Source organism: Microcaecilia unicolor, chromosome 2 (genome assembly GCF_901765095.1).
Source record: "Microcaecilia unicolor chromosome 2, aMicUni1.1, whole genome shotgun sequence".
Classification (NCBI taxonomy): Eukaryota; Metazoa; Chordata; class Amphibia; order Gymnophiona; family Siphonopidae; genus Microcaecilia; species Microcaecilia unicolor.
This window is the reverse complement of record NC_044032.1, coordinates 190251003-190275137: the sequence shown is the minus strand read 5'-3', so window position 1 is coordinate 190275137 and position 24135 is coordinate 190251003. Positions and strand designations below refer to the sequence as shown.

Sequence of the window (24135 nt, the reverse complement as noted above, 5' to 3'; positions counted from 1 at the left end):
AACCAGTGATAAAGGGCTGTAACTCCAGGGCCACCGCAAGACTCCTGGTGACTCCCTGATATATCTATTGCCGGATTGTCTGCCATGACAGGGCTGTTCTTCCCTCGTTATCAGAGGGAGGAACTCCCACCAGTGCCAACCTCACCACCCAGGTATCAAGGTGGCTGATACATCAAGAGGTCTCCAAGGGGGACAAAACCCCCCACACCACTCTGCCCAAGCTCCCCAACTGAGGAGATTTGCATCAGTGGTCACAACCACCCAGTCTGGTAGATCTAATGAAAATCCCTTTAGAAGGTGTCTGGGACTATTCTATCAGTCCAGAAAGCAAATGCTACATACCTGTAGAAGGTATTCTCCGAGGACAGCAGGCTGATTGTTCTCACTGATGGGTGACATCCACGGCAGCCCCCTCCAACCGGAATCTTCACTAGCAAAGGCCTTTGCTAGTCCTCACGCGCCCATGCGCACCGCGCATGGGCGACCGTCTTCCCGCCCGAACCGGCTCGTGTTCGTCAGTCCCGTATGTAGCAAAACAAAGACAAGGGAAGACACAACTCCAAAGGGGAGGCGGGCGGGTTTGTGAGAACAATCAGCTTGCTGTCCTCGGAGAATACCTTCTACAGGTATGTAGCATTCGCTTTCTCCGAGGACAAGCAGGCTGCTTGTTCTCACTGATGGGGTATCCCTAGCCCCCAGGCTCACTCAAAACAACAAACGTGGTCAATTGGGCCTCGCAACGGCGAGGACATAACTGAGATTGACCTAACAACTTATCCAACTAACTGAGAGTGTAGCCTGGAACAGAATAAACATGGGCCTAGGGGGGTGGAGTTGGATTCTAAACCCCAAACAGATTCTGAAGCACTGACTGCCCGAACCGACTGTCACGTCGGGTATCCTGCTGCAGGCAGTAATGAGATGTGAATGTGTGGACAGATGACCACGTCGCAGCCTTGCAAATCTCTTCAATAGTGGCTGACTTCAAGTGGGCCACTGACGCTGCCATGGCTCTAACACTATGAGCCGTGACATGACCCTCAAGAGCCAGCCCAGCCTGGGCGTAAGTGAAGGAAATGCAATCTGCTACCCAATTGGAAATGGTACGTTTCCCCACAGCCACTCCCCTCCTGTTGGGATCAAAAGAAACAAACAATTGGGCGGACTTTCTGTTGGGCTGTGTCCGCTCCAGATAGAAGGCCAATCCTCTTTTGCAGTCCAATATGTGCAGCTGACGTTCAGCAGGGCAGGAATGCGGACGGGGAAAGAATGTTGGCAAGACAATTGACTGGTTCAGATGGAACTCCGACACTACCTTCGGCAAGAACTTAGGGTGAGTGCGGAGGACTACTCTATTCTGATGAAATCTGGTGTAAGGGGCCTGGGCTACCAGGGCCTGAAGCTCACTGACTCTACGAGCTGAACTAACTGCCACCAAGAAAATGACCTTCCAGGTCAAGTACTTCAGATGGCAGGAGTTCAGTGGCTCAAAAGGAGGTTTCATCGGCTGGGTGAGAACGACATTCAGATCCCATGACACTGTAGGAGGTTTGACGGGGGGCTTTGACAAAAGCAAACCTCTCATGAAGCGAACAACTAAAGGCTGTCCTGAGATCGGCTTACCTTCCACATGGTAATGGTATGCACTGATTGCGCTAAGTTGAACCCTTACAGAGTTGGTGTTGAGACCAGACTCAGACAAGTGCAGAAGGTATTCAAGTAGGGTCTGTGTAGGACAGGAGTGAGGATCTAAGGCCTTGCTGTCTCACCAGACGGCAAACCTCCTCCATAAAAAGAATTAACTCCTCTTAGTGGAATCTTTCCTGGAAGCAAGCAAGACACGGGAGACACCCTCCGACAGAGAGGCAAAGTCTACGCTCTCAACATCCAGGCCGTGAGAGCCAGAGACCGGAGGTTGGGATGCAGAAGCGCCCCTTTGTCCTGTGTGATGAGGGTCGGAAAACACTCCAATCTCCACGGTTCTTCGGAGGACAACTCCAGAAGGAGAGGGAACCAGATCTGACGCGGCCAAAAAGGAGCAATCAGAATCATGGTGCCTCGGTCTTGCTTGAGTTTCAACAAAGTCTTCCCCATCAGAGGTATGGGAGGATAAGCATACAGCAGGCCTTCCCCCCAATCCAGGAGGAAGGCATTCGATGCCAGTCGGCCGTGGGCCTGAAGTCTGGAACAGAACTGAGGGACCTTGTGGTTGGCTCGAGATGCAAAGAGATCTACCAAGGGGGTGCCCCACACCTGGAAGATCTGTCGCACTACACGGGAATTGAGCGACCACTCTTGAGGTTGCATAATCCTGCTCAACCTGTCGGCCAGACTGTTTACGCCTGCCAGATATGTGGCTTGGAGCACAGCCACATGCTGACAGCTTCCTGACACAGGGGGCAAGATCCGGTGCCCCCCTGCTTGTTGATGTAATACATGGCAACCTGGTTGTCTGTCTGAATTTGGATAATTTGGTGGGACAGCCGATCTCTGAAAGCCTTCAGAGCATTCCAGACCGCTCGTAACTCCAGGAGATTGATCTGTAGACCTTGTTCCTGGAGGGACCAGCTTCCCTGGGTGTGAAGCCCATCGACATGAGCTCCCCACCCCAGGAGAGACGCATCCGTAGTCAGCACCTTTTGTGGCTGAGGAATTTGGAAAGGGCGTCCCAGAGTCAAATTGGACCAAATCGTCCACCAGAACAGGGATTTGAGAAAACTCGTGGACAGGTGGATCACGTCTTCAAGATCCCCAGCAGCCTGAAACCACTGGGAAGCTAGGGTCCATTGAGCAGATCGCATGTGAAGACGAGCCATGGGAGTCACATGAACTGTGGAGGCCATGTGGCCAAGCAATCTCAACATCTGCCGAGCTGTTATCTGCTGGGACGCTCGTACTCGGGAGACGAGGGACAGCAGATTGTTGGCCCTTGTCTCCGGAAGATAGGCACGAGCCGTCCGAGAATCCAGCAGAGCTCCTATGAATTCGAGTCTCTGTACTGGGAGAAGGTGGGACTTTGGATAATTTATCACAAACCCCAGTAGCTCCAGGAGGCGAATAGTCATCTGCATGGACTGTAGAGCTCCTGCCTCGGATGTGTTCTTCACCAGCCAATCGTCGAGATAAGGGAACACGTGCACTCCCAGCCTGCGAAGCGCTGCTGCTACTACAGCCAGGCACTTCATGAACACTCTGGGCGCAGAGGCGAGCCCAAAGGGTAGCACACAGTACTGGAAGTGACGTGTGCCCAGACGAAATCGCAGATACTGCCTGTGAGCTGGCAATATCAGGATGTGCGTGTAGGCGTCCTTCAAGTCCAGAGAGCATAGCCAATCGTTTTCCTGAATCATGGGAAGAAGGGTGCCCAGGGAAAGCATCCTGAACTTTTCCTTGACCAGATATTTGTTCAGGGCCCTTAGGTCTAGGATGGGACGCATCCCCCCTGTTTTCTTTTCCACAAGGAAGTACCTGGAATAGAATCCCAGCCCTACTTGGCCGGATGGCACGGGCTCGACCGCATTGGCGCTGAGAAGGGCGGAGAGTTCCTCTGCAAGTACCTGCTTGTGCTGGAAGCTGTAGGACTGAGCTCCCGGTGGGCAATTTGGAGGCTTCGAGGCCAAATTGAGGGTGTACCCTTGCCGGACTATTTGAAGAACCCAACGGTCTGAGGTTACAAGAGGCCACCTTTGGTGAAAATCTTTCAACCTCCCCCCGACCGGCAGATCGCCCGACACGGACACGTTGATGTCGGCTATGCTCTGCTGGAGCCAGTCAAAAGCTCGCCCCCTGCTTCTGCTGGGGAGCCGTGGGGCCTTGCTGAGGCGCACGCTGCTGACGAGAGCGAGCGCGCTGGGGCTTAGCCTGGGCCGCAGGCTGTCGAGATGGAGGATTGTACCTACGCTTACCAGAAGAGAAGGGAACAGCCCTCCGTCCCCCATAAAAACGTCTACCTGATGAGGTAGATGCTGAAGGCTGCCGGCGGGAGAATTTGTCGAAAGCATTATCCCGCTGGTGGAGCTGTTCTACCACCTGTTCGACCTTTTCTCCAAAAATGTTGTCCGCTCGGCAAGGGGAGTCCGCAATCCGCTGCTGGATCCTATTCTCCAGGTCGGAGGCACGCAGCCATGAGAGTCTGCGCATCACCACACCTTGAGCAGCGGCCCTGGACGCAACATCAAAGGTATCATATACCCCTCTGGCCAGGAATTTTCTGCACGCCTTCAGCTGCCTGACCACCTCCTGAAACGGCTTGGCTTGCTCAGAAGGGAGCTTGTCCACCAAGCCCGCCAACTGTTGCACATTGTTCCGCATATGGATGCTCGTGTAGAGCTGGTAGGACTGAATCTTGGCCTCAAGCATAGAGGAATGATAGGCCTTCCTCCCAAAGGAGTCTAAGGTTTTGGAGTCTCTGCCCGGGGGCGCCGAAGCATGCTCTCTAGAACTCTTAGCCTTCTTCAGGGCCAGATCCACCACACCAGAGTCGTGAGGCAACTGAGTGCGCATCAGCTCTGGGTCTCCATGGATCCGATACTGGGATTCGATCTTGGGAATGTGGGGATTAGTTAATGGCTTGGTCCAGTTCGCCAGCAATGTCTTTTTTAGGACATGATGCATGGGTACTGTGGACGCTTCCTTAGGTGGAGAAGGATAGTCCAAGAGCTCAAACATTTCAGCCCTGGGCTCATCCTCCACAACCACCGGGAAGGGGATGGCCGTAGACATCTCCCGGACAAAGGCCGCGAAAGACAGACTCTCGGGAGGAGAAAGCTGCCTTTCAGGGGAGGGAGTGGGATCAGAAGGAAGGCCATCAGACTCGTCGTCAGAGAAATATCTGATGTCCTCCTCCTCCTCCCACGAGGCCTCCCTATCGGTGTCAGACACAAGTTCACGGACCTGCGTCTGAAGCCATGCCCGACTCGACTCCGTGGGAACACGGCCACGGTAGGAGCGTCGAGAGGTGGACTCCCTCGCCAGCACCGGCGAAGCTCCCTCTGCCGACGTCGTCGGGGAGTCTGCCTGGGAGGCGGCCGTAGCCGGTACCGCAAGCAGTACCGGTACCAGAGACCTCACCTCGGGCAAAGGGCCAGCCGTCGCCTCACCCAATGGTACCGGTGGCGCAAGCACCCCTGGTACCGGAGAAGGGCGCAACAGCTCTCCCAGAATCTCTGGAAGAATGGCCCGGAGACTCTCGTGCAGAGCGGCTGTGGAGAAAGACTGAGAAGCCAATGCAGGCGTCGAGGTCAGTCTGTTCCGGGCGTGGAGGCGGTTCCGGTCTGTCCAAGGGGGAGCGCATCGACACCTCCTGAATAGAGGGTGAGCGGTCCTCCCGGTGCCGATGCCTACTGGGTGCCGACTCCCTCGGCGACCCAGAGCTCTCGGTACCGAGACGGGAAGGAGACCGGTGTCAATGCTTCTTTGACTTCTTCAAACGAAGCATGTCACCGGAGCTTCCCGGTACCGACGAGGAGGACGTAGAATCCAGCCGTCGCTTCCTCGGGGCCGAGGCCGAAGAAGGTCGATCTCGGGGGGGGGGGGGGGGGGGGGGGGGCTGTACCACAGGAGCCCTCAGGGCAGGAGGAGACCCACCCGAAGGCTCACCGCCACCAGAAGGGGAATGGACAGCCCTCACTTGCACTCCAGACGAAGCACCACCGTCCGACGACATCAGCAATAGCGGAGGTCCCGGTACCACCAACGTCGATGCAGCCTTTCGATGTCTCAGTACCGACGATGCAGGAGGTAGAAGCCTCGATGCAGTCAATGCCGATGACTTCGATGCTGTCGACGTCGATGCACTCGACGGGCCCCGTGCTGTTGTCGTCGAAGAGCCCGAGAACAACGCGTTCCACTGGGCCAATCTCGCTACCTGAGTCCTCTTTTTCAGAAGAGCACAAAGACTGCAGGCCTGCGGGCGGTGCCCAGCCCCCAGACACTGAAGACACGAAGCGTGCCTATCAGTGAGCAAGATTACCCGGGCGCACTGGGTGCACTTCTTGAAGCCGCTGGAAGACTTCGATGACATGGGCGGAAAAATCACGCCGGCGAAATCAAAATTCACGATGATGACGAAAGGCACCAAAAAGAAGGGAGAAAAAACCCGTACCGAGGCCAAAAAGGCCGGTCCCGAAAGCAAAAGGAAACTTACGCGGGGAAAAAGCTGGAAATACGGAAAATGGGGTAAAGACCGGATCGGTCTTTTTTTTTTTTTTTTTTAAACGAAAATCGCGAAGATGCGCGAGGTCAACTTGAGGGGCACGAAACGGCGCAAAACACGACTGTCCCGAGCGCGGACAGAAGACTGACTGACGAACACGAGCCGGTTCGGGCGGGAAGACGGTCGCGCATGGGCGCGCAAGGGCTAGCAAAGGCCTTTGCTAGTGAAGATTCCGGTTGGAGGGGGCTGCCGTGGATGTCACCCATCAGTGAGAACAAGCAGCCTGCTTGTCCTCGGAGAATGTGATGTACTTTAGGAAGGAGCGGTAGATGGCAGTGGAATCCATTTAGATAAGAGGGCTGTCTCAAGGGGGTGCATGCGAGCCCTAGCCTAGGGAAGCACTTCAAAAGTACGAGGAGGGGGGAAGGAATGGGGATGAACACTCCCCTGTGCTAGGACCCCACAGGGCCAAGCCATATGCCTCATCAAGTGATTGCCCGTGGGCAGGAACTGGGGTCAGTAGAGCCATGCTCCATCGGGTCTGGTCTGTGGGTTCAGGAACGTGGGAGCCAGCCATTAGGCTTGACCAATGCGTGCACCTGTCTGCACTGATGGAAACTAGGCCATGGACCAGGAGCACCAATCTGAACCATTTATCTGGTAAAAGTAGAGAAATACTGGAGCTTTACATCAAGCACGGCCCCTTTGTACTGGTGATGTCACTGGAAAAGATCAGTTTCTCTACCTCCATCTGCTGGCACATAGTTCAGGATGGTACAGTCATGGCACTAAGGGCCCTGTTTACTAAGTTGTACTAGAGGCACGCTAGCGTTTTTACAGCACACTGTGTAGATGCCCATAATATTCCTAAGGCCATCTACATAGTTAGCGCACACTAATTTTTAGCACGCACTAAAAATGCTTGCGCACCTTAGTAAACAGGGCCCTAAGGAAGCTTCTTTATCAGAAGCTGCAGTGGGTTACCTTGTCCTCACCCAGACAAGCATATCTCATCACAGGTAGATATCTCCCTGAAGGCTGTGCAAAAACTTGAAGCCATTGATAATCTTTGTTACTGTCTGAAGCTGACGCAAAATCCAAGGGAAGATTATTTTCTTGAAAAAACACGACTTCAGAAGAAATAAATGAGGATGTAGTCGGTGGAAAGTTGAAAATCCTCAAAGTCTAATTATAATAGGTGGAACAAGAAAATTATATCAAGGCACGCTGACTTGAAAAATCTGGTGGTAGTAGGGAGAAAGATAGGTACAAAAAAACTGAAGAAAAAGCACTCTAGAGAGCAAGTTACTGCTGCAGCAAAAAAAACAAAATGTTTGTTCCTCACCATGATCATGGGAACTTCCATGCAAAAAGACATTACCCACATGTAAATATGGTGAACTATCCTCAGAGACCTTTAGTCAAAAATGAGGAAGTGAAGTCTGATGTTAAAGCTTCCTAATGGAAGTGTTAAACAACTCCCGGTTAATATGCTCAGTACTTTGTGCTTCAAATATGATGTGGGTTAATGGTTGGATTTTTCACTTTGGACAGATTTTATTTCCATATGGTAGGTACAAATTGAAGATGAAGATAAAACACTACTGCTAACAAGTTTTAAATTTATGTCAATTCAATCCCTTGATATTTGTTACCATGTGCCCTACAAATGCATGTTGAAACTACAGTTAATACAAGTGCTTTCGCAAACTTACGCTCTTCTGTCATGATCTATCCTGTTTATTTTTCCACCAATAAACACTCTGATTTTACAGTCTTTCCACTTTTTCTTGGTAGTTAGCAGATAGGGGATCAGTAATGTCAAGCCTGTGTTAAAAAGAAAATTTATTCACTTTAAGTTACTATGTAATATGAAATGCTCCACAGCCATGATTCCCAAACCTGCCCTGGTAGACCCCAATCAATCAGGATATGCATGAGGTAAATATACATGTAATGCCTACGGCCATGTTTAGGAACCACTGTGCCACATATGAGTGTGACTAACTAGAAACACAGGAATAACAAATCTAAAAAGCAGCAACATTCACATCACACAAGAACAGCATCATTAAACTCAGCTTTGTCTATGATAAAAATATTAATGTATTTTACTTGGATGACTTAAGCTACATTAAGAAGAAATTAAAAGAAACAATTAACTACAACTACGTAGGGCTTCTACTACTAGGTGGTGTTTATTTTCTAGCTAATTAGCATTCTTTGAGAGTACAAAAAAATTGGAGTTGAGCAATGTTTTTGTGTTATAAATCCTACTGTACCTTCTCTGATAGGATCAGAACATGCGTGTCATTTAGGAGTCAGCACAGAAAAAATCGCAAAAACTGAGTGGAGGCTACAAGACAAGCAGTGGGGGTGCGGGAAGAAGAGAACTAGGGTAGTGGTGTTTTCCTAGTGTATATCTAATAATTACACACACATTTTATGTGTATGTATGTATTTACTGATAAATATACAGTGGTGGAAATAAGTATTTGATCCCTTGCTGATTTTGTAAGTTTGCCCACTGACAAAGACATGAGCAGCCCATAATTGAAGGGTAGGTTATTGGTAACAGTGAGAGATAGCACATCACAAATTAAATCCGGAAATCACATTGTGGAAAGTATATGAATTTATTTGCATTCTGCAGAGGGAAATAAGTATTTGATCCCCCACCAACCAGTAAGAGATCTGGCCCCTACAGACCAGGTAGATGCTCCAAATCAACTCGTTACCTGCATGACAGACAGCTGTCGGCAATGGTCACCTGTATGAAAGACACCTGTCCACAGACTCAGTGAATCAGTCAGACTCTAACCTCTACAAAATGGCCAAGAGCAAGGAGCTGTCTAAGGATGTCAGGGACAAGATCATACACCTGCACAAGGCTGGAATGGGCTACAAAACCATCAGTAAGACGCTGGGCGAGAAGGAGACAACTGTTGGTGCCATAGTAAGAAAATGGAAGAAGTACAAAATGACTGTCAATCGACAAAGATCTGGGGCTCCACGCAAAATCTCACCTCGTGGGGTATCCTTGATCATGAGGAAGGTTAGAAATCAGCCTACAACTACAAGGGGGGAACTTGTCAATGATCTCAAGGCAGCTGGGACCACTGTCACCACGAAAACCATTGGTAACACATTACGACATAACGGATTGCAATCCTGCAGTGCCCGCAAGGTCCCCCTGCTCCGGAAGGCACATGTGACGGCCCGTCTGAAGTTTGCCAGTGAACACCTGGATGATGCCGAGAGTGATTGGGAGAAGGTGCTGTGGTCAGATGAGACAAAAATTGAGCTCTTTGGCATGAACTCAACTCGCCGTGTTTGGAGGAAGAGAAATGCTGCCTATGACCCAAAGAACACCGTCCCCACTGTCAAGCATGGAGGTGGAAATGTTATGTTTTGGGGGTGTTTCTCTGCTAAGGGCACAGGACTACTTCACCGCATCAATGGGAGAATGGATGGGGCCATGTACCGTACAATTCTGAGTGACAACCTCCTTCCCTCCGCCAGGGCCTTAAAAATGGGTCGTGGCTGGGTCTTCCAGCACGACAATGACCCAAAACATACAGCCAAGGCAACAAAGGAGTGGCTCAGGAAGAAGCACATTAGGGTCATGGAGTGGCCTAGCCAGTCACCAGACCTTAATCCCATTGAAAACTTATGGAGGGAGCTGAAGCTGCGAGTTGCCAAGCGACAGCCCAGAACTCTTAATGATTTAGAGATGATCTGCAAAGAGGAGTGGACCAAAATTCCTCCTGACATGTGTGCAAACCTCATCATCAACTACAGAAGACGTCTGACCGCTGTGCTTGCCAACAAGGGTTTTGCCACCAAGTATTAGGTCTTGTTTGCCAGAGGGATTAAATACTTATTTCCCTCTGCAGAATGCAAATAAATTCATATACTTTCCACAATGTGATTTTCCGGATTTAATTTGTGATGTGCTATCTCTCACTGTTACCAATAACCTACCCTTCAATTATGGGCTGCTCATGTCTTTGTCAGTGGGCAAACTTACAAAATCAGCAAGGGATCAAATACTTATTTCCACCACTGTAGATATGAAAATTAGATTTGCTTTTGCATTGGATGTGTCAGTGTTTTTTCAGTTGAACCTAAAATCAGAATCTTGACCAACAGGACAAACATAGCAGCTACTGGTCTAGAGAAAACTAAAGTCTCAGATTGTGCTACTCACCAAAAATCAAACAGGACAAAATGAAAAATATAGCTACATATTTGTATGGAATCATTTTCAAAAATACAGTATACAGGATTTTAAATTTATGACCATATTAAAAACATAAGCAGGAAAAATAAGAGAAGTGTTTCAGATTCTTTCTGTCCTCACTTGCAGGCTTTAAGGGCTGCAACAGACCAGGTAATATCCCTAAGAGATATGTATATATCAATTCTCAGTAACCACCCTTTAATATCATCAAAATTTCACTTTATCACAACTTTATTAAATACCTTTAAAATATAGTAAATAAATCTCCCTATTCCTCACTAGCATCCACTCATTCCTATTCTTCAAAAAGAAGAGTGGCACACATTCTTGCAATATATCCAGCTGCAAAATATGCCAAAACATTTCAAAGGATTCCAGTTATTCACAAAGGAAAAATATTCAACATAAAGGAATCCTTCACGTGCTCATCTTTCAATGTGGTATATATCATTCAATGTTACTTGAAAGATCTTGTAAATTCATAGACAGCTTTTTATCTCCACTAGTTACAGATATCAAGTCGTATATAAAAAAAACGAGTCATTTTTTGAAGAAATTGGAAGCTCTAGCATCACAAGATAAGATTGGCTTTTTGGTGACATTAGATGTCCAATCTTTATATACGGTTATCCCACAACATGAGGCGATGAGGGTGATGGAACAAGTTTTGGAACGACGTCCTAAATCAACAACTGTTCCCACAGAATTTTTGTTGAAGTTACTTAGGTTAGCTTTATTTAACAATTATTTTATGTTCAATGGTGAACTATTTCTACAACTTACTGGTATTGCCATGGGAGCAGCTTTTGCCCCTACAGTTGCCAATTTATTTATGGCAGACTTAGAAGAGAACATGATTTATAAACTCCCTCGCTTCCAACATGCTAAATGTTGGTGGAGGTTCATTGATGACATTTTTGTAATTTGGGACTCTACACTTGAAATGTTAGATCAGTTTTTGATAGATCTAAATGCATGCCACCCTACTATTAAATTTCAAAATACTGCTCATTCGAGTGAAATTAGTTTTCTGGATGTAAAGATTACTAGAAATGTGGATAAATTAGAAACTGATGTTTTCACGAAACCCACTGATCACAATTCTTTGTTGTCTTACGATAGCATGCACCCAGCGCATATTAAAAATAATCTTCCGTTTGCGCAATTTTTACGCTATAGGCGCATTTGTGACACTTAACAGAAATATAAAGATTCTGCTGTTCGGTTGAAAGATAAATTGAAAGAGAGGGTATCCCACTAAAATTATTAAACATGCTTATAAAAGAGCATTATATAACCACCGTGAACATTTGTTGGAATTCAAACCACAGAAACACCAAGAGGAGAAACAAAAAATTGCTTGCATCATGCAATATACTTCATTGGCACCTAGAGTTGCCAATATTATCTACAAGAATTGGAAAATTTTGTCTACTCATGAAGTTTTTGCTAAACAGAAATGCATGATATCCTACTCCAGGTGTGCTAATCTATCTGAAGTTTTATGTCATCCTGATGTTAGGACCACTATAGAAAATAATCAAGATGAAGTGCTTGGGCACAAAAAGTGTGGGAAATGTGTCATGTGCGAAGTGATGGAAGAAACAAATAAATTTTGGGACCCGGTAAAACGGAGGTGGATTTTTTTTACGGAGCAACACTTCTTGTATGTCAAAAGCAGTAGTCTATCTAATTACATGACCTTGTGGTCTGCGCTATATAGGCCAAACTAAACGTATGTTTAAGGTGAGATTGTCTGAACACAAACATGGTATTCAATCAAAAAAAATTCATATGCCTTTGGCTACACATTATGTAGATAAAAACCATGATTTTATGGAGTTGCGATGTTTAGTTATAGAACAACTTAAGAACAACAACAGAAGAGGAGACATCTCACGTATTCTCCATCAAAAAGAACAGAAATGGATTTACTATTTACAAACAGTTAGTCCCAGTGGTTTGAATGGTCCGATGGAATGGGAAGCATTTTTTTGAAAGTTTCTTGAAAGCTTTTTTTGTTTTTGCGTTGTTGAGCTTCTAGCTCTTTTCGGGCTTTTCCACTGTTCCTTTAAGTTTGATTCATGTTTTGGTGCTTTAAACATATGAGAGTGAGATTGGATAAAGTGGACTGTGATGTAACATTCAAGGGGCGGAGCTATAAAGTTGGCGTCCTATATGAACGTCCACCATTTTTGAGGCATTGTTCGCGATGGATTAAAGAGAAAAGAAAAAACATTTTTTGTTTTCGGGATTTCTCCTGATGAAGGTTGCGAAACAGTGGGGTCCCTTGCTGTCGAGAAAGTTTGAATAACATTGCGAGTGAGGATGACTGAAGAAAACCTAAAAGAATGCGAATGTGCTAGATTGTAAGCTCAGACCCACTTGAAAGATCAGTATGAGAAATTAATACTGGTCTCAAGAACTTCTTGTAAATGTGACTGTTAAGACCAAGGCATCCCCTCGAGAAACTATTATCACGATTTGTGAATTTGGATTATGCATGACTTTAAAGGAGCTACAAAACAACAATTTAAGCTAAGTTATTGATTTTTTGAGCTTTTCAGTCATTGCTATGTGACAAGTGATTGGTATAGTATTTGTATTGCGGTTGATGTCTTTGATACTCTTCAGTTCATTATTTTTCAAGAAAGTTCAGTAATGGATACTGTAGTTTTTCAGATCCATCAATATTCACTGTAGAAGGATGTGGAGACTTTGATCATTGTTTGATAGTGTAAGATACTCCGCTTTCCGTTTTTTGTTCACAGAATCTTTTTCTCCCGTAAGTGTGTATTGTTTGGGAGTTTTTTTTTGACTTCTGTGAGTTTTTTCGAAAGGCGGTAGGAGCCTATGATGTTGGCCACTTCAGTGGAGTCCTAATGTGAGGTTCCCTGGGCTGTTGAGGCTATTTTACATTTATATATAAAAAACTTTTTATGTCAAAGTCCTACGTCCAACTACTGAGTGAATAAGAGAGTGACATTTAGGATTTTTGATATATTTACACTCTTTTGCAGTTATAATAGTGTTTGATTAATAGAAATAAAACATGGAAAAGAAAATATACCTTTTTATTGGACATAACTTAAATACATTTTTTACTAGCTTTTGAAGGCAGCCCTTCTTCGTCAGATTGGAAATAAGCAAATTTTATTTTTGTTACATTTGTACCCCGCGCTTTCCCACTCATGGCAGGCTCAATGCGGCAGGCAATGGAGGGTTAAGTGACTTGCCCAGAGTCACAAGGAGCTGCCTGTGCCAGGAATCGAACTCAGTTCCTCAGTTCCCCAGGACCAAAGTCCACCACCCTAATCACTAGGCCACTAGTATATATAAGTGAAACATCAAAGCATTTCAGTGACAGTCTAACAGGATGAGGGTGGGTTAGGTGAGAGGGAGAGCTGGGTGGATGAGGGACAGGGAGATATGCATGGAGATAAGAGGGTGACAAAGCAGTACAATTTTATGGTTTATAATGGGCTAGAAAACCCAGATTTTTGTTAAGTCCTGTTTGGTGGGTGTCAAAATATTTAATCATTCTGACTTCAAAGGTCTTACGTTCCTGTTAATGAACTGGACTGTTATTTATGTTTGCGTGATTCAGACGACGATATTTAGATTTTTTGGAAAAATAAGCAAGTATGCTGGCCACAACTAGCAAAATTTGCATGGGAGAGCCTGTATATTCCTGCTACTAGCACATCTGCTAAGAAGACATTTTCTATTGCAGGAAGGACTGTGGAAGACAGGAGAGCTAGACTGAATCCTGAGACTGTTGATGACTTACTCATCCACATTAAAAAATCATAACAGTGATTTATAGGGCATATTTTGTACCTCTGGACATTTTAATAGGGTGGATTAGGATTCCTTAGGGTAGTAGAAGTCAGCTATTATTGGGGTTGGAAGGGTAGAGGGTGGTGGAGTTATTATAGTTTGTTGTTTTTATTGTTTTCTATTTGTGATTTATAAACAGTTGCACAGCACATTGTTCCTTTTTCTACTTTAATAAAAACATTTAAATATAAAATCATAAGTGTTTGAGGCTTCTGCGATGAGGACAGAGCCCACGGGGATGGGGTGGGGACGGGGACAGAACCCACGAGGATGGGGCGGGAACAAACATTACCCCTGTGTCATTTTCTACTGACTATTACTACTACTATAATACGTACAGCTCTGCGTATGTCTAGTAGCGCTATAGAGATGATTAGTAGTAGTAGCATGAGAAGGGAAGGTAGTGGGAGTGGAGATGAACTCAGACTCCTATGTGGGTTCATCACAAAAGGTCCCTTAAGACAAATTCTTTTTCTTTCTTTCTTGAATTTCAGAAGGGAGACCCCCCCCCCCCCTTTCTTAAATGGGTGCCAGTTCTCCAACTGGTCCAGGAGTCTGCCTCAGAAAAACATTCAGGAGCTGCACAGTGTTTTCACCATCTGCTGGAGACAGAGAAATACTGATGTCCTCACGCTACATAGTGCCCTTATAGGGCAAAATATACAGGACATTTTTTAAAAACTTGTCTTTATCTGCTGGTTGATGGCCATAACTCACAGGTTTCAGACGGTCTAGTCTGGATGCTAAGGAAAAGGTCAATGCCAGGATTGGGGTGAGTGGGCTGGGTAATACATGCACAGGTATCTTGGTATCCCTGTATATTTCTTTACACTGCATCCTTTTTGAGCTAGAAAATGTGGTGTAAAGGATTCCCATAGTACTGGTTGCAAAAATGCCTTTAAATATGATTATTTAAGCAGAGACATTTACAGACTGCTAAGTACACCAACATCAACATTGATACATATGTACCCATATAGGTTATATAAATGCAAGATCAGTGGATAATAAGTCAACCATAATTAGAGACTGGATTGAAACCGAGTAATTAGGTATACTATTCATAACAGAAACGTAGCTGCAAATGCACCCAGTACTGCTTGACTTATGCCCACCAGGATATAAAATAACACACATCAACAGAAGTAAAAAGAAAGGAGGCGGGGTCACCTCAATATATAAATTCTTCTTTACAGTAAAAACCATGTATCCCCTATGATTAAAATCATGGCATGCAAAATCACAGACAATACTAACTGACCAATTATGTGATATACTTTTCTACCGCCTGCCTGGAAGATGGTCCAACGTCCAAGACAACTTCATGGACATCATATCAAACATTTGCACAAAACCTTGAATATCCTTCTACTAGGTGATATCAAATATACACCTAGAAAAACAACATGACGCCAACACCAGGCTTCTAACAAACTTCCTGAACCAATGGAACTTCAAAATGGCACCAGCCACCTCATCTCATGTAAAAGGTCATCAATTAGGCATACTATCTTACAGTTAGCTAATAACAACCATACAATAGAGAATCATAACTGGGCAGAGGTGCCATGGTCAGACCATAACAAACTCACCTTTACACTTCAATGGAAAGAGAATGGCAAAAACAGAGAACCAACGACACCACACACTGCCCTAACTAGAGGAAAAATGGACAACCACTGCTTCTGGTCAACAGTGATGAATAACCAAATAAAAATGTCACAAAACGCCTAGCAACTCGCCAGCTCAGCCTGTACCTGCCACTTGTGTTCTACACTAGCATTCTCCTCCCACCGACTGGATCACAACTGCCTATGAACGAGTCTCCCACTCTCAAATTATCCCCAGGATAACCACCAGGATTCTTTATCAGTCCAAAGAGGCAATAAACAATTAACAAAAAATATGCAATCAGCAAACAATAACAGGTAACTGAAATATGGATCAATTATAATACTAAAGATTTGGTTACTTCCTAAAAAGTATATGGGGAGATCAGGACATATAACTGCTCACCAGTTATCAAATATAACTGTTTTGTTTTTTTTTTAACAGGGCTTCAGCAAAGAGCTCTCTCAAACACATCATAAAAAGAGCCAAAGCGGAATACTACAGCATATGCGTGCGCCCAGAAGAAACACGAAAAAATATATGAACTAATGAAAAACATACTGAATACACAATCTGTTAATGTCAAACAAAAAACCCCACCAAAAGTAGATGAGCTCGCACAATATTTTGAGGAAAAATAATAAAAATATCAAACTTAGCTGCAAAACAAACGACACTCAGATTTCCTACACGAATGTGAAATCAACGACGAAGACATCAAAGCAGACAGAATCTGGTCCTCCTTCAAGATACCAACAACCAGCTCAGTAAAAGCAGTACTGACAAAATATGCACACACCATGTGCGTACTAGACAGCCGCCCAAAACTACATGATGCAAAACTGACCCAATTGGTTCATCAAACGTTTAACTGAACACATAGCATACATGTTCTTGAAAGGTAATTTCCCTTCTGAAAAGGGCATCATTTTATTTATTAGGATATATTTACCGCCTTTTTGAAGGAATTCACTCAAGGCAGCGGACAGTAAGAATAGATCAAACATGAGCAACAGGCAATTTCAGCAGTAAAAATATTCAAATAAGAATACAAAGTGTGGCATAGTATACTACTTACAATGTCAACACAATACGTAATAGAATATTTTAATTGATAGTGAAGGGTAAAGCAAAGATGTAACATATAGATAAGTAAGAGAGTAAGAAGAGTTAGAAAGTAAGGTGACTGATTTAAAGACAGTTGCACATGAGGTCAGAGAGATGGTTAAATATTATCTCTGCTATGGTAGGAGTATGTGCAGCCCGAGTCACTCCTTGTGTGTGTGTGAGACCATGCTGCAATACTTACATAGTAACATAGTAGATGACGGCAGAAAAAGACCTGCTCGGTCCATCCAGTCTGCCCAACAAGATAAACTCACATGTGCTACTTTTTGTGTATACCTTACCTTGATTTGTACCTGTCCTTTTCAGGGCACAGACTGTATAAGTCTGCCCAGCACTATCCTCGCCTCCCAACCACTAGCCCCGCCTCCCAACCACCAGTTCTGGCACAGACCGTATAAGTCTGCCCAGCACTATCCCCGCCTCCCAACCACCAGTCCCGCCTCCCACCACCGGCTCTGGCACAGACCGTATAAGTCTGCCCAGCACCATCTTCACCTCCCGCCACCGGCTCTGCCACCCAATCTTGGCTAAGTTCCTTAGGATCCATTCCTTCTGAACAGGATTCCTTTATGTTTATCCCACGCATGTTAGAATTCCGTTACCGTTTTCGTTTCCACCACCTCCCACGGGAGGGCATTCCAAGCATCCACTACTCTCTCCGTGAAAAAATACCTCCTGACATTTTTCTTGAGTCTGCCCCCCTTCAATCTCATGTCCTCTTGTTCTACTGCTTTCGCATCTCTGGAAAAGGTTCGTTTGCAGATTAATACCTTTCAAATATTTGAACGTCTGTATCATATCACCCCTGTTTCTCCTTTCCTCCAGAGTATACATGTTCAGGTCCGTAAGTCTGTCCTCATACGTCTTGTAACGCAAATCCCATACCATTCTCGTAGCTTTTCTTTGCACCACTTCAATTCTTTTTACATCCTTAACAAGATACGGCCTCCAAAACTGAACACAATACTCCAGGTGGGGCCTCACCAATGACTTATATAGGGGCATCAACACCCCCTTTCTTCTGCTGGTCACACCTCTCTCTATACAGCCTAACAACCTTCTAGCTACGGCCACGGCCTTGTCACACTGTTTCGTCGCCTTCAAATCCTCAGATACTATCACCCCAAGATCCCTCTCCCCATCCGTACCTATCAGACTCTCCCCGCCTAACACATACGCCTCCCGTGGATTTCTACTCCCTAAGTGCATCACTTTGCATTTCTTCGCATTGGATTTTAATTGCCAAACCTTAGACCATTATTCTAGCTTCCGTAGGTCCTTTTTCATGTTTTCCACTCCCTCCAGGATGTCCACTCTGTTACAGATCTTAGTATCATCCGCAAATAGGCAAACTTTACCTTCTAACCCTTCGGCAATGTCACTCACAAATATATTGAACAGAATCGGCCCCAGCACCGATCCTTGAGGCACTCCACTACTCACCTTTCCCTCCTCCGAGCGAATTTCATTCACCACCACCCTCTGGGCGTCTGTCTGTCTGTCAACCAGTTCCTAATCCAGTTCACCACTTCGGGTCCTATCTTCAGCCCATCCAGTTTATTTAAGAGCCTCCTGTGGGGAACCGTGTCAAAAGCTTTGCTGAAATCTAAGTAGATTACGTCCATAGCTCGTCCCTGATTCAATTCTCCTGTCACCCAATCAAAGAACTCAATGAGATTCGTTTGGCACGATTTCCCTTTGGTAAAACCATGTTGTCTCGGATCTTGCAACTTATTGGCTTCCAGGAAATTCACTATCCTTTCCTTCAGCATCGCTTCCATTACTTTTCCAATAACCGAAGTGAGGCTTACCGGCCTGTAGTTTCCAGCTTCTTCCCCATCACCACTTTTGTGAAGAGGGACCACATTCGCCATTCTCCGATCCCTCGGAACCTCTCCCGTCTGCAAGGATATATTAAACAAATCTTTAAGAGGACCCGCTAGAACCTCTCTGAGCTCCCTCAATATCCTAGGGTTGATCCCATCCGGTCCCACGGCTTTGTCCACCTTTAGCTTTTCAAGTTGTTCATGATTGACTGAAACAGTCAATCATCCTGATCACAAAATTCAAAATAATAAGCCAAGGCCAGTCAATACTACTACTGCAATTCGACATGTCAACTGCCTTCGACCTAGTAGATTACACCATACTAATGACCCTGCTCGACAACATTGGAATAACTGGAGCAGTAGCAGCCTGGTTCAATGGTTTTCTAAGAACTAGATCCTACTTTGTCAAGATGTCCTATGAGTTTTCAGCTTCCTGGATCCCTGAATGCGGGGTCCCTCAAGGTTCCCCGATATCACCAATATTATTCAATGACCTGATGGATCCACTTGGCAAGAAACTGGAAAAAAAATTGGTTTAAACCCAGTCATATATGCAGACAATATCACCAGCTACAAACCTTTCAGCAACAGCATCACAGACGTACTGGATAATGCCAAAAAAAGGACTCAACCTCATGGAAAAATGGGCCACAACTGTCAAATTCAAACTGAACCGAAACAAAACCAAACTCCTGGTTCTATCCAGCCAGCACAAACCCACCACTTACCAAATCATCATAATAGATCAACAATCACAATCGAAACACAAATGAAAATACAAGGAATCATTCTCGACAAACATCTGACCCTTGAAGACCAAGTTAGGGCGACTAAAATGATAGCGGGGATGGGACAACTTCCCTATGAAGAAAGACTAAGGAGGCTAGGACTTTTTAGCTTGGAGAAGAGACGGCTGAGGGGAGACATGATAGAGGTATATAAAATAATGAGTGGAGTGGAACAGGTGGATGTGAAGCGTCTGTTCACACTTTCCAAAATTACTAGGACTAGAGGGCATACGATGAGACTACAGTGTAGTAAATTTAAAACAAAATCGGAGAAAACTTTTCTTCACCCAATGCATAATTAAACTCTGGAATTTGTTGCCGGAGAACATGGTGAAGGTGGTTAGCTTAGCAGAGTTTAAAAAGGGGTTAGACGGTTTCCTAAAGAACAAGTCCATAAACCACTACTAAATGGACTTGGGAAAAATCCACAATTCCAGGAATAACATGTACAGAATGTTTGTACATTTGGGAAGCTCACCAGGTGCCCTTGGCCTGGATTGGCCGCTGTCGTGGATAGGATGCTGGGCTCGATGGACCCTTGGTCTTTTCCCAGTGTGGCATTACTTATGTACTTAATCACATCAAAGAGCTTCAAAACTCTATGGAAACTAAGAAGAATCTGAGGCTATTTCCCCAGACAGTCATTCCATCTTATAGTACAGACTCCGATATTGAGCCAACTAGACTACTGTAAAGCAGCATATGTAGGCTGCAAAGAAAACCTACTACGATTGCTGCAGACTGTCCAAAACACAGCAATGAGACTGATATTCAAAAAGTCAAAATATGATAGAGCAACCCCACTACTCATAATGCTACAATGATTCCCAATTAAGGTCAGACTATTTTTCAAAACTAGTAAAATCATCTTCAAAATACTGTTTGGCATGTCACCAGACTACATGCTAAACATGATCAAACTATCACCAAGAAAAGCAAACCCAGAAACCAGAGGTTACCTACTACTTCACTTACCCAACTGCAAAAACATACTATACAACTCCACCAACATGGTGGAATTTAGCTACCTGGGTCAAAATGGTGGAAGTCAATTCCCATTGTCATAAGAAGCATAACAAACTACTTCCAGTTCAGAAAAGACCTAAAGATCTACCTCTTCATGAAATTCTATGAGTAATAGATGCACTAATCATTCTGGAACAACAATACACAATCTCTAACTGTAACACATCTTTTCATTTAAAAAAAAGAACTAAGACATACCTTTCCCAAGAAAACCAATGAGTATTCCATACACATTAATAGTTATCTTGCCAACCACTGTAAAACACAGCATCATACAACCTTGTAAATGTAATTGAATCAATGTAATTTCTAACAACTGTTAAATGGAAGCCACATCCAACTGAAATTCGTTTTTGGATAATTGTGGGATATAGTTATGAATAAAATTTTTTTTAATTATATTAATACCATGAATCTTATTGATAAAAGTGATATCTTGTCCCTGAACTCCTGGACAAAAGTCATCAGTGAGCAAGGGGAAACTGAACATTAGTGGAGAAAGAAGCACATGGTTGAAGTGTGTGTGGCTAGGCAGCATAACTGGAAATTTCTCATTAGAGGATCCCCTTTCACTTCTGATACAAAAAAAAATTGGTTACTGGATCCAAAATGGCTTCTGCTGCCAGACAACCTGAGCAGTTCAACGAGGCAGCAGATACATTAGGATACTGAACCATACTTTTTGCATAATTTAGGGGCTAGTCAAATTAGAAAGTAAATGTGGAACAGCATGGAGATAAGGGGAAGAGATTGGGCATAATACTGAATAGTAAAGAGGAAAAGGAAAAACAAAACTAAGAGGAAAAGGAAAAACAAAACTAAATGAAAGGAATGGATACCAAATCTTGTTTAATTATGCCTGAAAGTACCTTTTCTCATATTATTCAATCTAGGTAATTTCAGTACTAGACATAAAACAAAATTTGTGCAATTTTCTTTTCAATTCATTTCAACAGAAACTGCAGAAGCATTATTGGCTGCAAAAAAAATCAGCTAAATGTTGGAGCCATCATGTTTCTGACAATCCTACAAATTCTCCGCAATGTTCAAGACTTTAAAAGATACCACAGCTGTTCTTTTTAAAAACAGGAAAAAAATGAATTCATCTTTAAATTTAGTCTAAGCTTCTTCTGAAATGACAATATCACAACAGTTAACATTTGATGAAGATACAAGTGTTAAAATAATCTATAAATAAGGAATTATGCTAGTTTATTTGAATTTGTTACCACCTTTTCAATAAAACCATTTTTTTTAAACCTGTAGCTGGTGTATCTTGCTGTCACAGAGAAAACCTGCTACAAATTAAGTAACTTGATTTTCTATGAGAAAAAGTAAGATATTAGATCTTCAAAGTTCCCAGGATGCTGACTTAACTCATTGTCTATACGATAAGATTTAAAACAGAATGAGCTGCAATGCACTTGCCACAGACATACTGCTGATGGCATACTGACACAATTGTGTGCCAATTCCAGTATTTATTCTGGTGTTGAATAGTAACTTGGGTTTTTCTTTTGAGTGTTGGGGTGGTTTGTGGATGGTAATGTTTTATGTTGGGTGTTTTTGGTTGGTTGTTATTGGGCGTTGAAGGAACAAGCAGTTGAGTCAAGGAGAATGGTTTGTGATAAATTGGGTGGGAATGAGATTTCAGCTAATTTAGGGAGGCAGCATTCTAGTGTTTGTGATAGTTAGAATCAGAGAAAAGTGTAGAGTCATAATCAGATATTTTGAACAAAACTGATAACAGAAACAGGACAGTTAAGATTTGTCCGATTAATGCTCAAGCAGTGAAATCAAAGTTGAGTATTTAGGTTTGATAACTTAGGTGTTAATTGTTGTATCACAAAAACATCACTGTCAAACTTAGTTGGCCATTAATGAATGGTGTCCACTGGATTATGTTGAATAGTGTCCACTGGATTATGTTGTAAATATTTAAGCCATAAGCAAGGGGGAAGGCTGGTGGAGTGATGATGGTTGTGAGGGAGTAGTTCAAGTACATTTGTATGTCCAAGACTAAAGTGTTTATCTTTGCAATTTAGAGGGTGAGGGATGTATTTATTCCAGTGGCTCCCTACCTGTGGTCCGTTAAAACAAGGGTCTGCAGGATAGAGAACAGAGATCTTTTCACACTGCTATAATCATGAAAACAGAATGTAGAAGCCACTGCAGGGGCAAGATCAGCAGTGGCTACGAGGGAGGTGGTAGCAACATTAGTAGCTGCAGGATCAAGAAGGAGCAGCAATCATGGGAAGGTGAGATTGGGGTGGTTGTGAAGGCTGAAAGCAAAAGCAGTTGTGGGGGTGAAGCCTGCAGTGGTGATGGTTTGGGTGTGATCAGAGGCAGCCATAGAGACTAGAAACAGGAGAATCAACAATGTAGTAACATTAACAGTAAGGAGTGAGAAATATTAATGGTGGGAACTAGCTGGAGAGAAAGACTAGTGGCAACTAGCTGGGTGGGAGCAGAGAAAGAAGTTTGGTGGTTTCTTTAGACAAAGAAGAGCATAACCAAAACGGACTATGTGAAGAACCCACTGGTTGCAGGTTACAAGTGTCCTCTGTCCTTGGAAAAAATTCAGCTTCTCTCCAACTAGAAAGTCGTCTGGTGCAGTTAGACTGCGGCTATGCTGTGCTGCAGCCAGTCAAAAACTCATCCCCTGCTTTGACTGGGGAGCTGACTGGGGCTGAACTGGTTGAGTAGGGCGAGAAGGAGTGTACCTACACATCTGACAGCAATAGGGACCGACTTGCCCAAAAACCTCCAAGAAGAGGAAGGTGCAGAAGGCGCCAGTCGGGAAAGAGTGTCGATGGTAAGAGCATGCTTTTTGATTATGTCCACGACCTCTTCTACCTTCACTCCAAAAAGATTATGTCCCTGGCAAGAGGTATCTACCAACCTCTGCTGGACTGCTGGGTCCAAGTCAGATACACGCAGCCATGAGAGTCTGCACATTACTATATTTTGTGCAGATATCCTGGATGTTATATCAAAAGTGTCAAAAGTGCACCTGGCCAGGGATTTATGACAGGCCTTCTGCTTTTTGACCAAATGGCGAAGTGACTGCCTACTCCATAGGGAGAGTGTCTGCCACATCAGTCATATTGCGCACTAAGGACCACAAGTAGAGGCTCGTGTAGAGCTGGTATGATTGAATGCAGAAAATGAGCATTGAGGTCCGATATATCTTACACCCAAAAATAATCCAGTGTTCGAGCTTCTCTTCCTGGAGAACTTCTGGTTCATTTGAGTGCAGATTCAACTACTAAGGAATGAGGGAATTGTTGCCTACCAAAACCAGGTGCACTCTGAATCCGGTACATGGTGTTAGTCTTTTTGGGGAGTACAGGGACAGACAGGAGACTCCCAATTTTTGACCAGAACCTCATGCAAGATCTTGTGAACAGGGACAGTCACAGCCTCTCTAGGAGGAGAGTCGAAATCCAGAACCTCGAACACCTGAGCTCTGGGTTTGTCCTCCACCTCCAACTTAATGGGGAGGGCAGCCGCCAT

General features: G+C 44.4%; 1 protein-coding gene across 1 annotated transcript in view; it reads right to left on the bottom strand.

Moving 5' to 3' along the window:
• The window catches only part of SLC12A2 (solute carrier family 12 member 2), a 352311-nt gene that overhangs the window by 51783 nt on the left and 276393 nt on the right, over positions 1 to 24135 (bottom strand). Inside the window, exon 23 of the mRNA XM_030193587.1 lies at positions 7870 to 7981. Coding sequence (XP_030049447.1) covers positions 7870 to 7981 — 112 coding nt within the window. The remainder of the gene's footprint in view (positions 1 to 7869; positions 7982 to 24135) is intronic.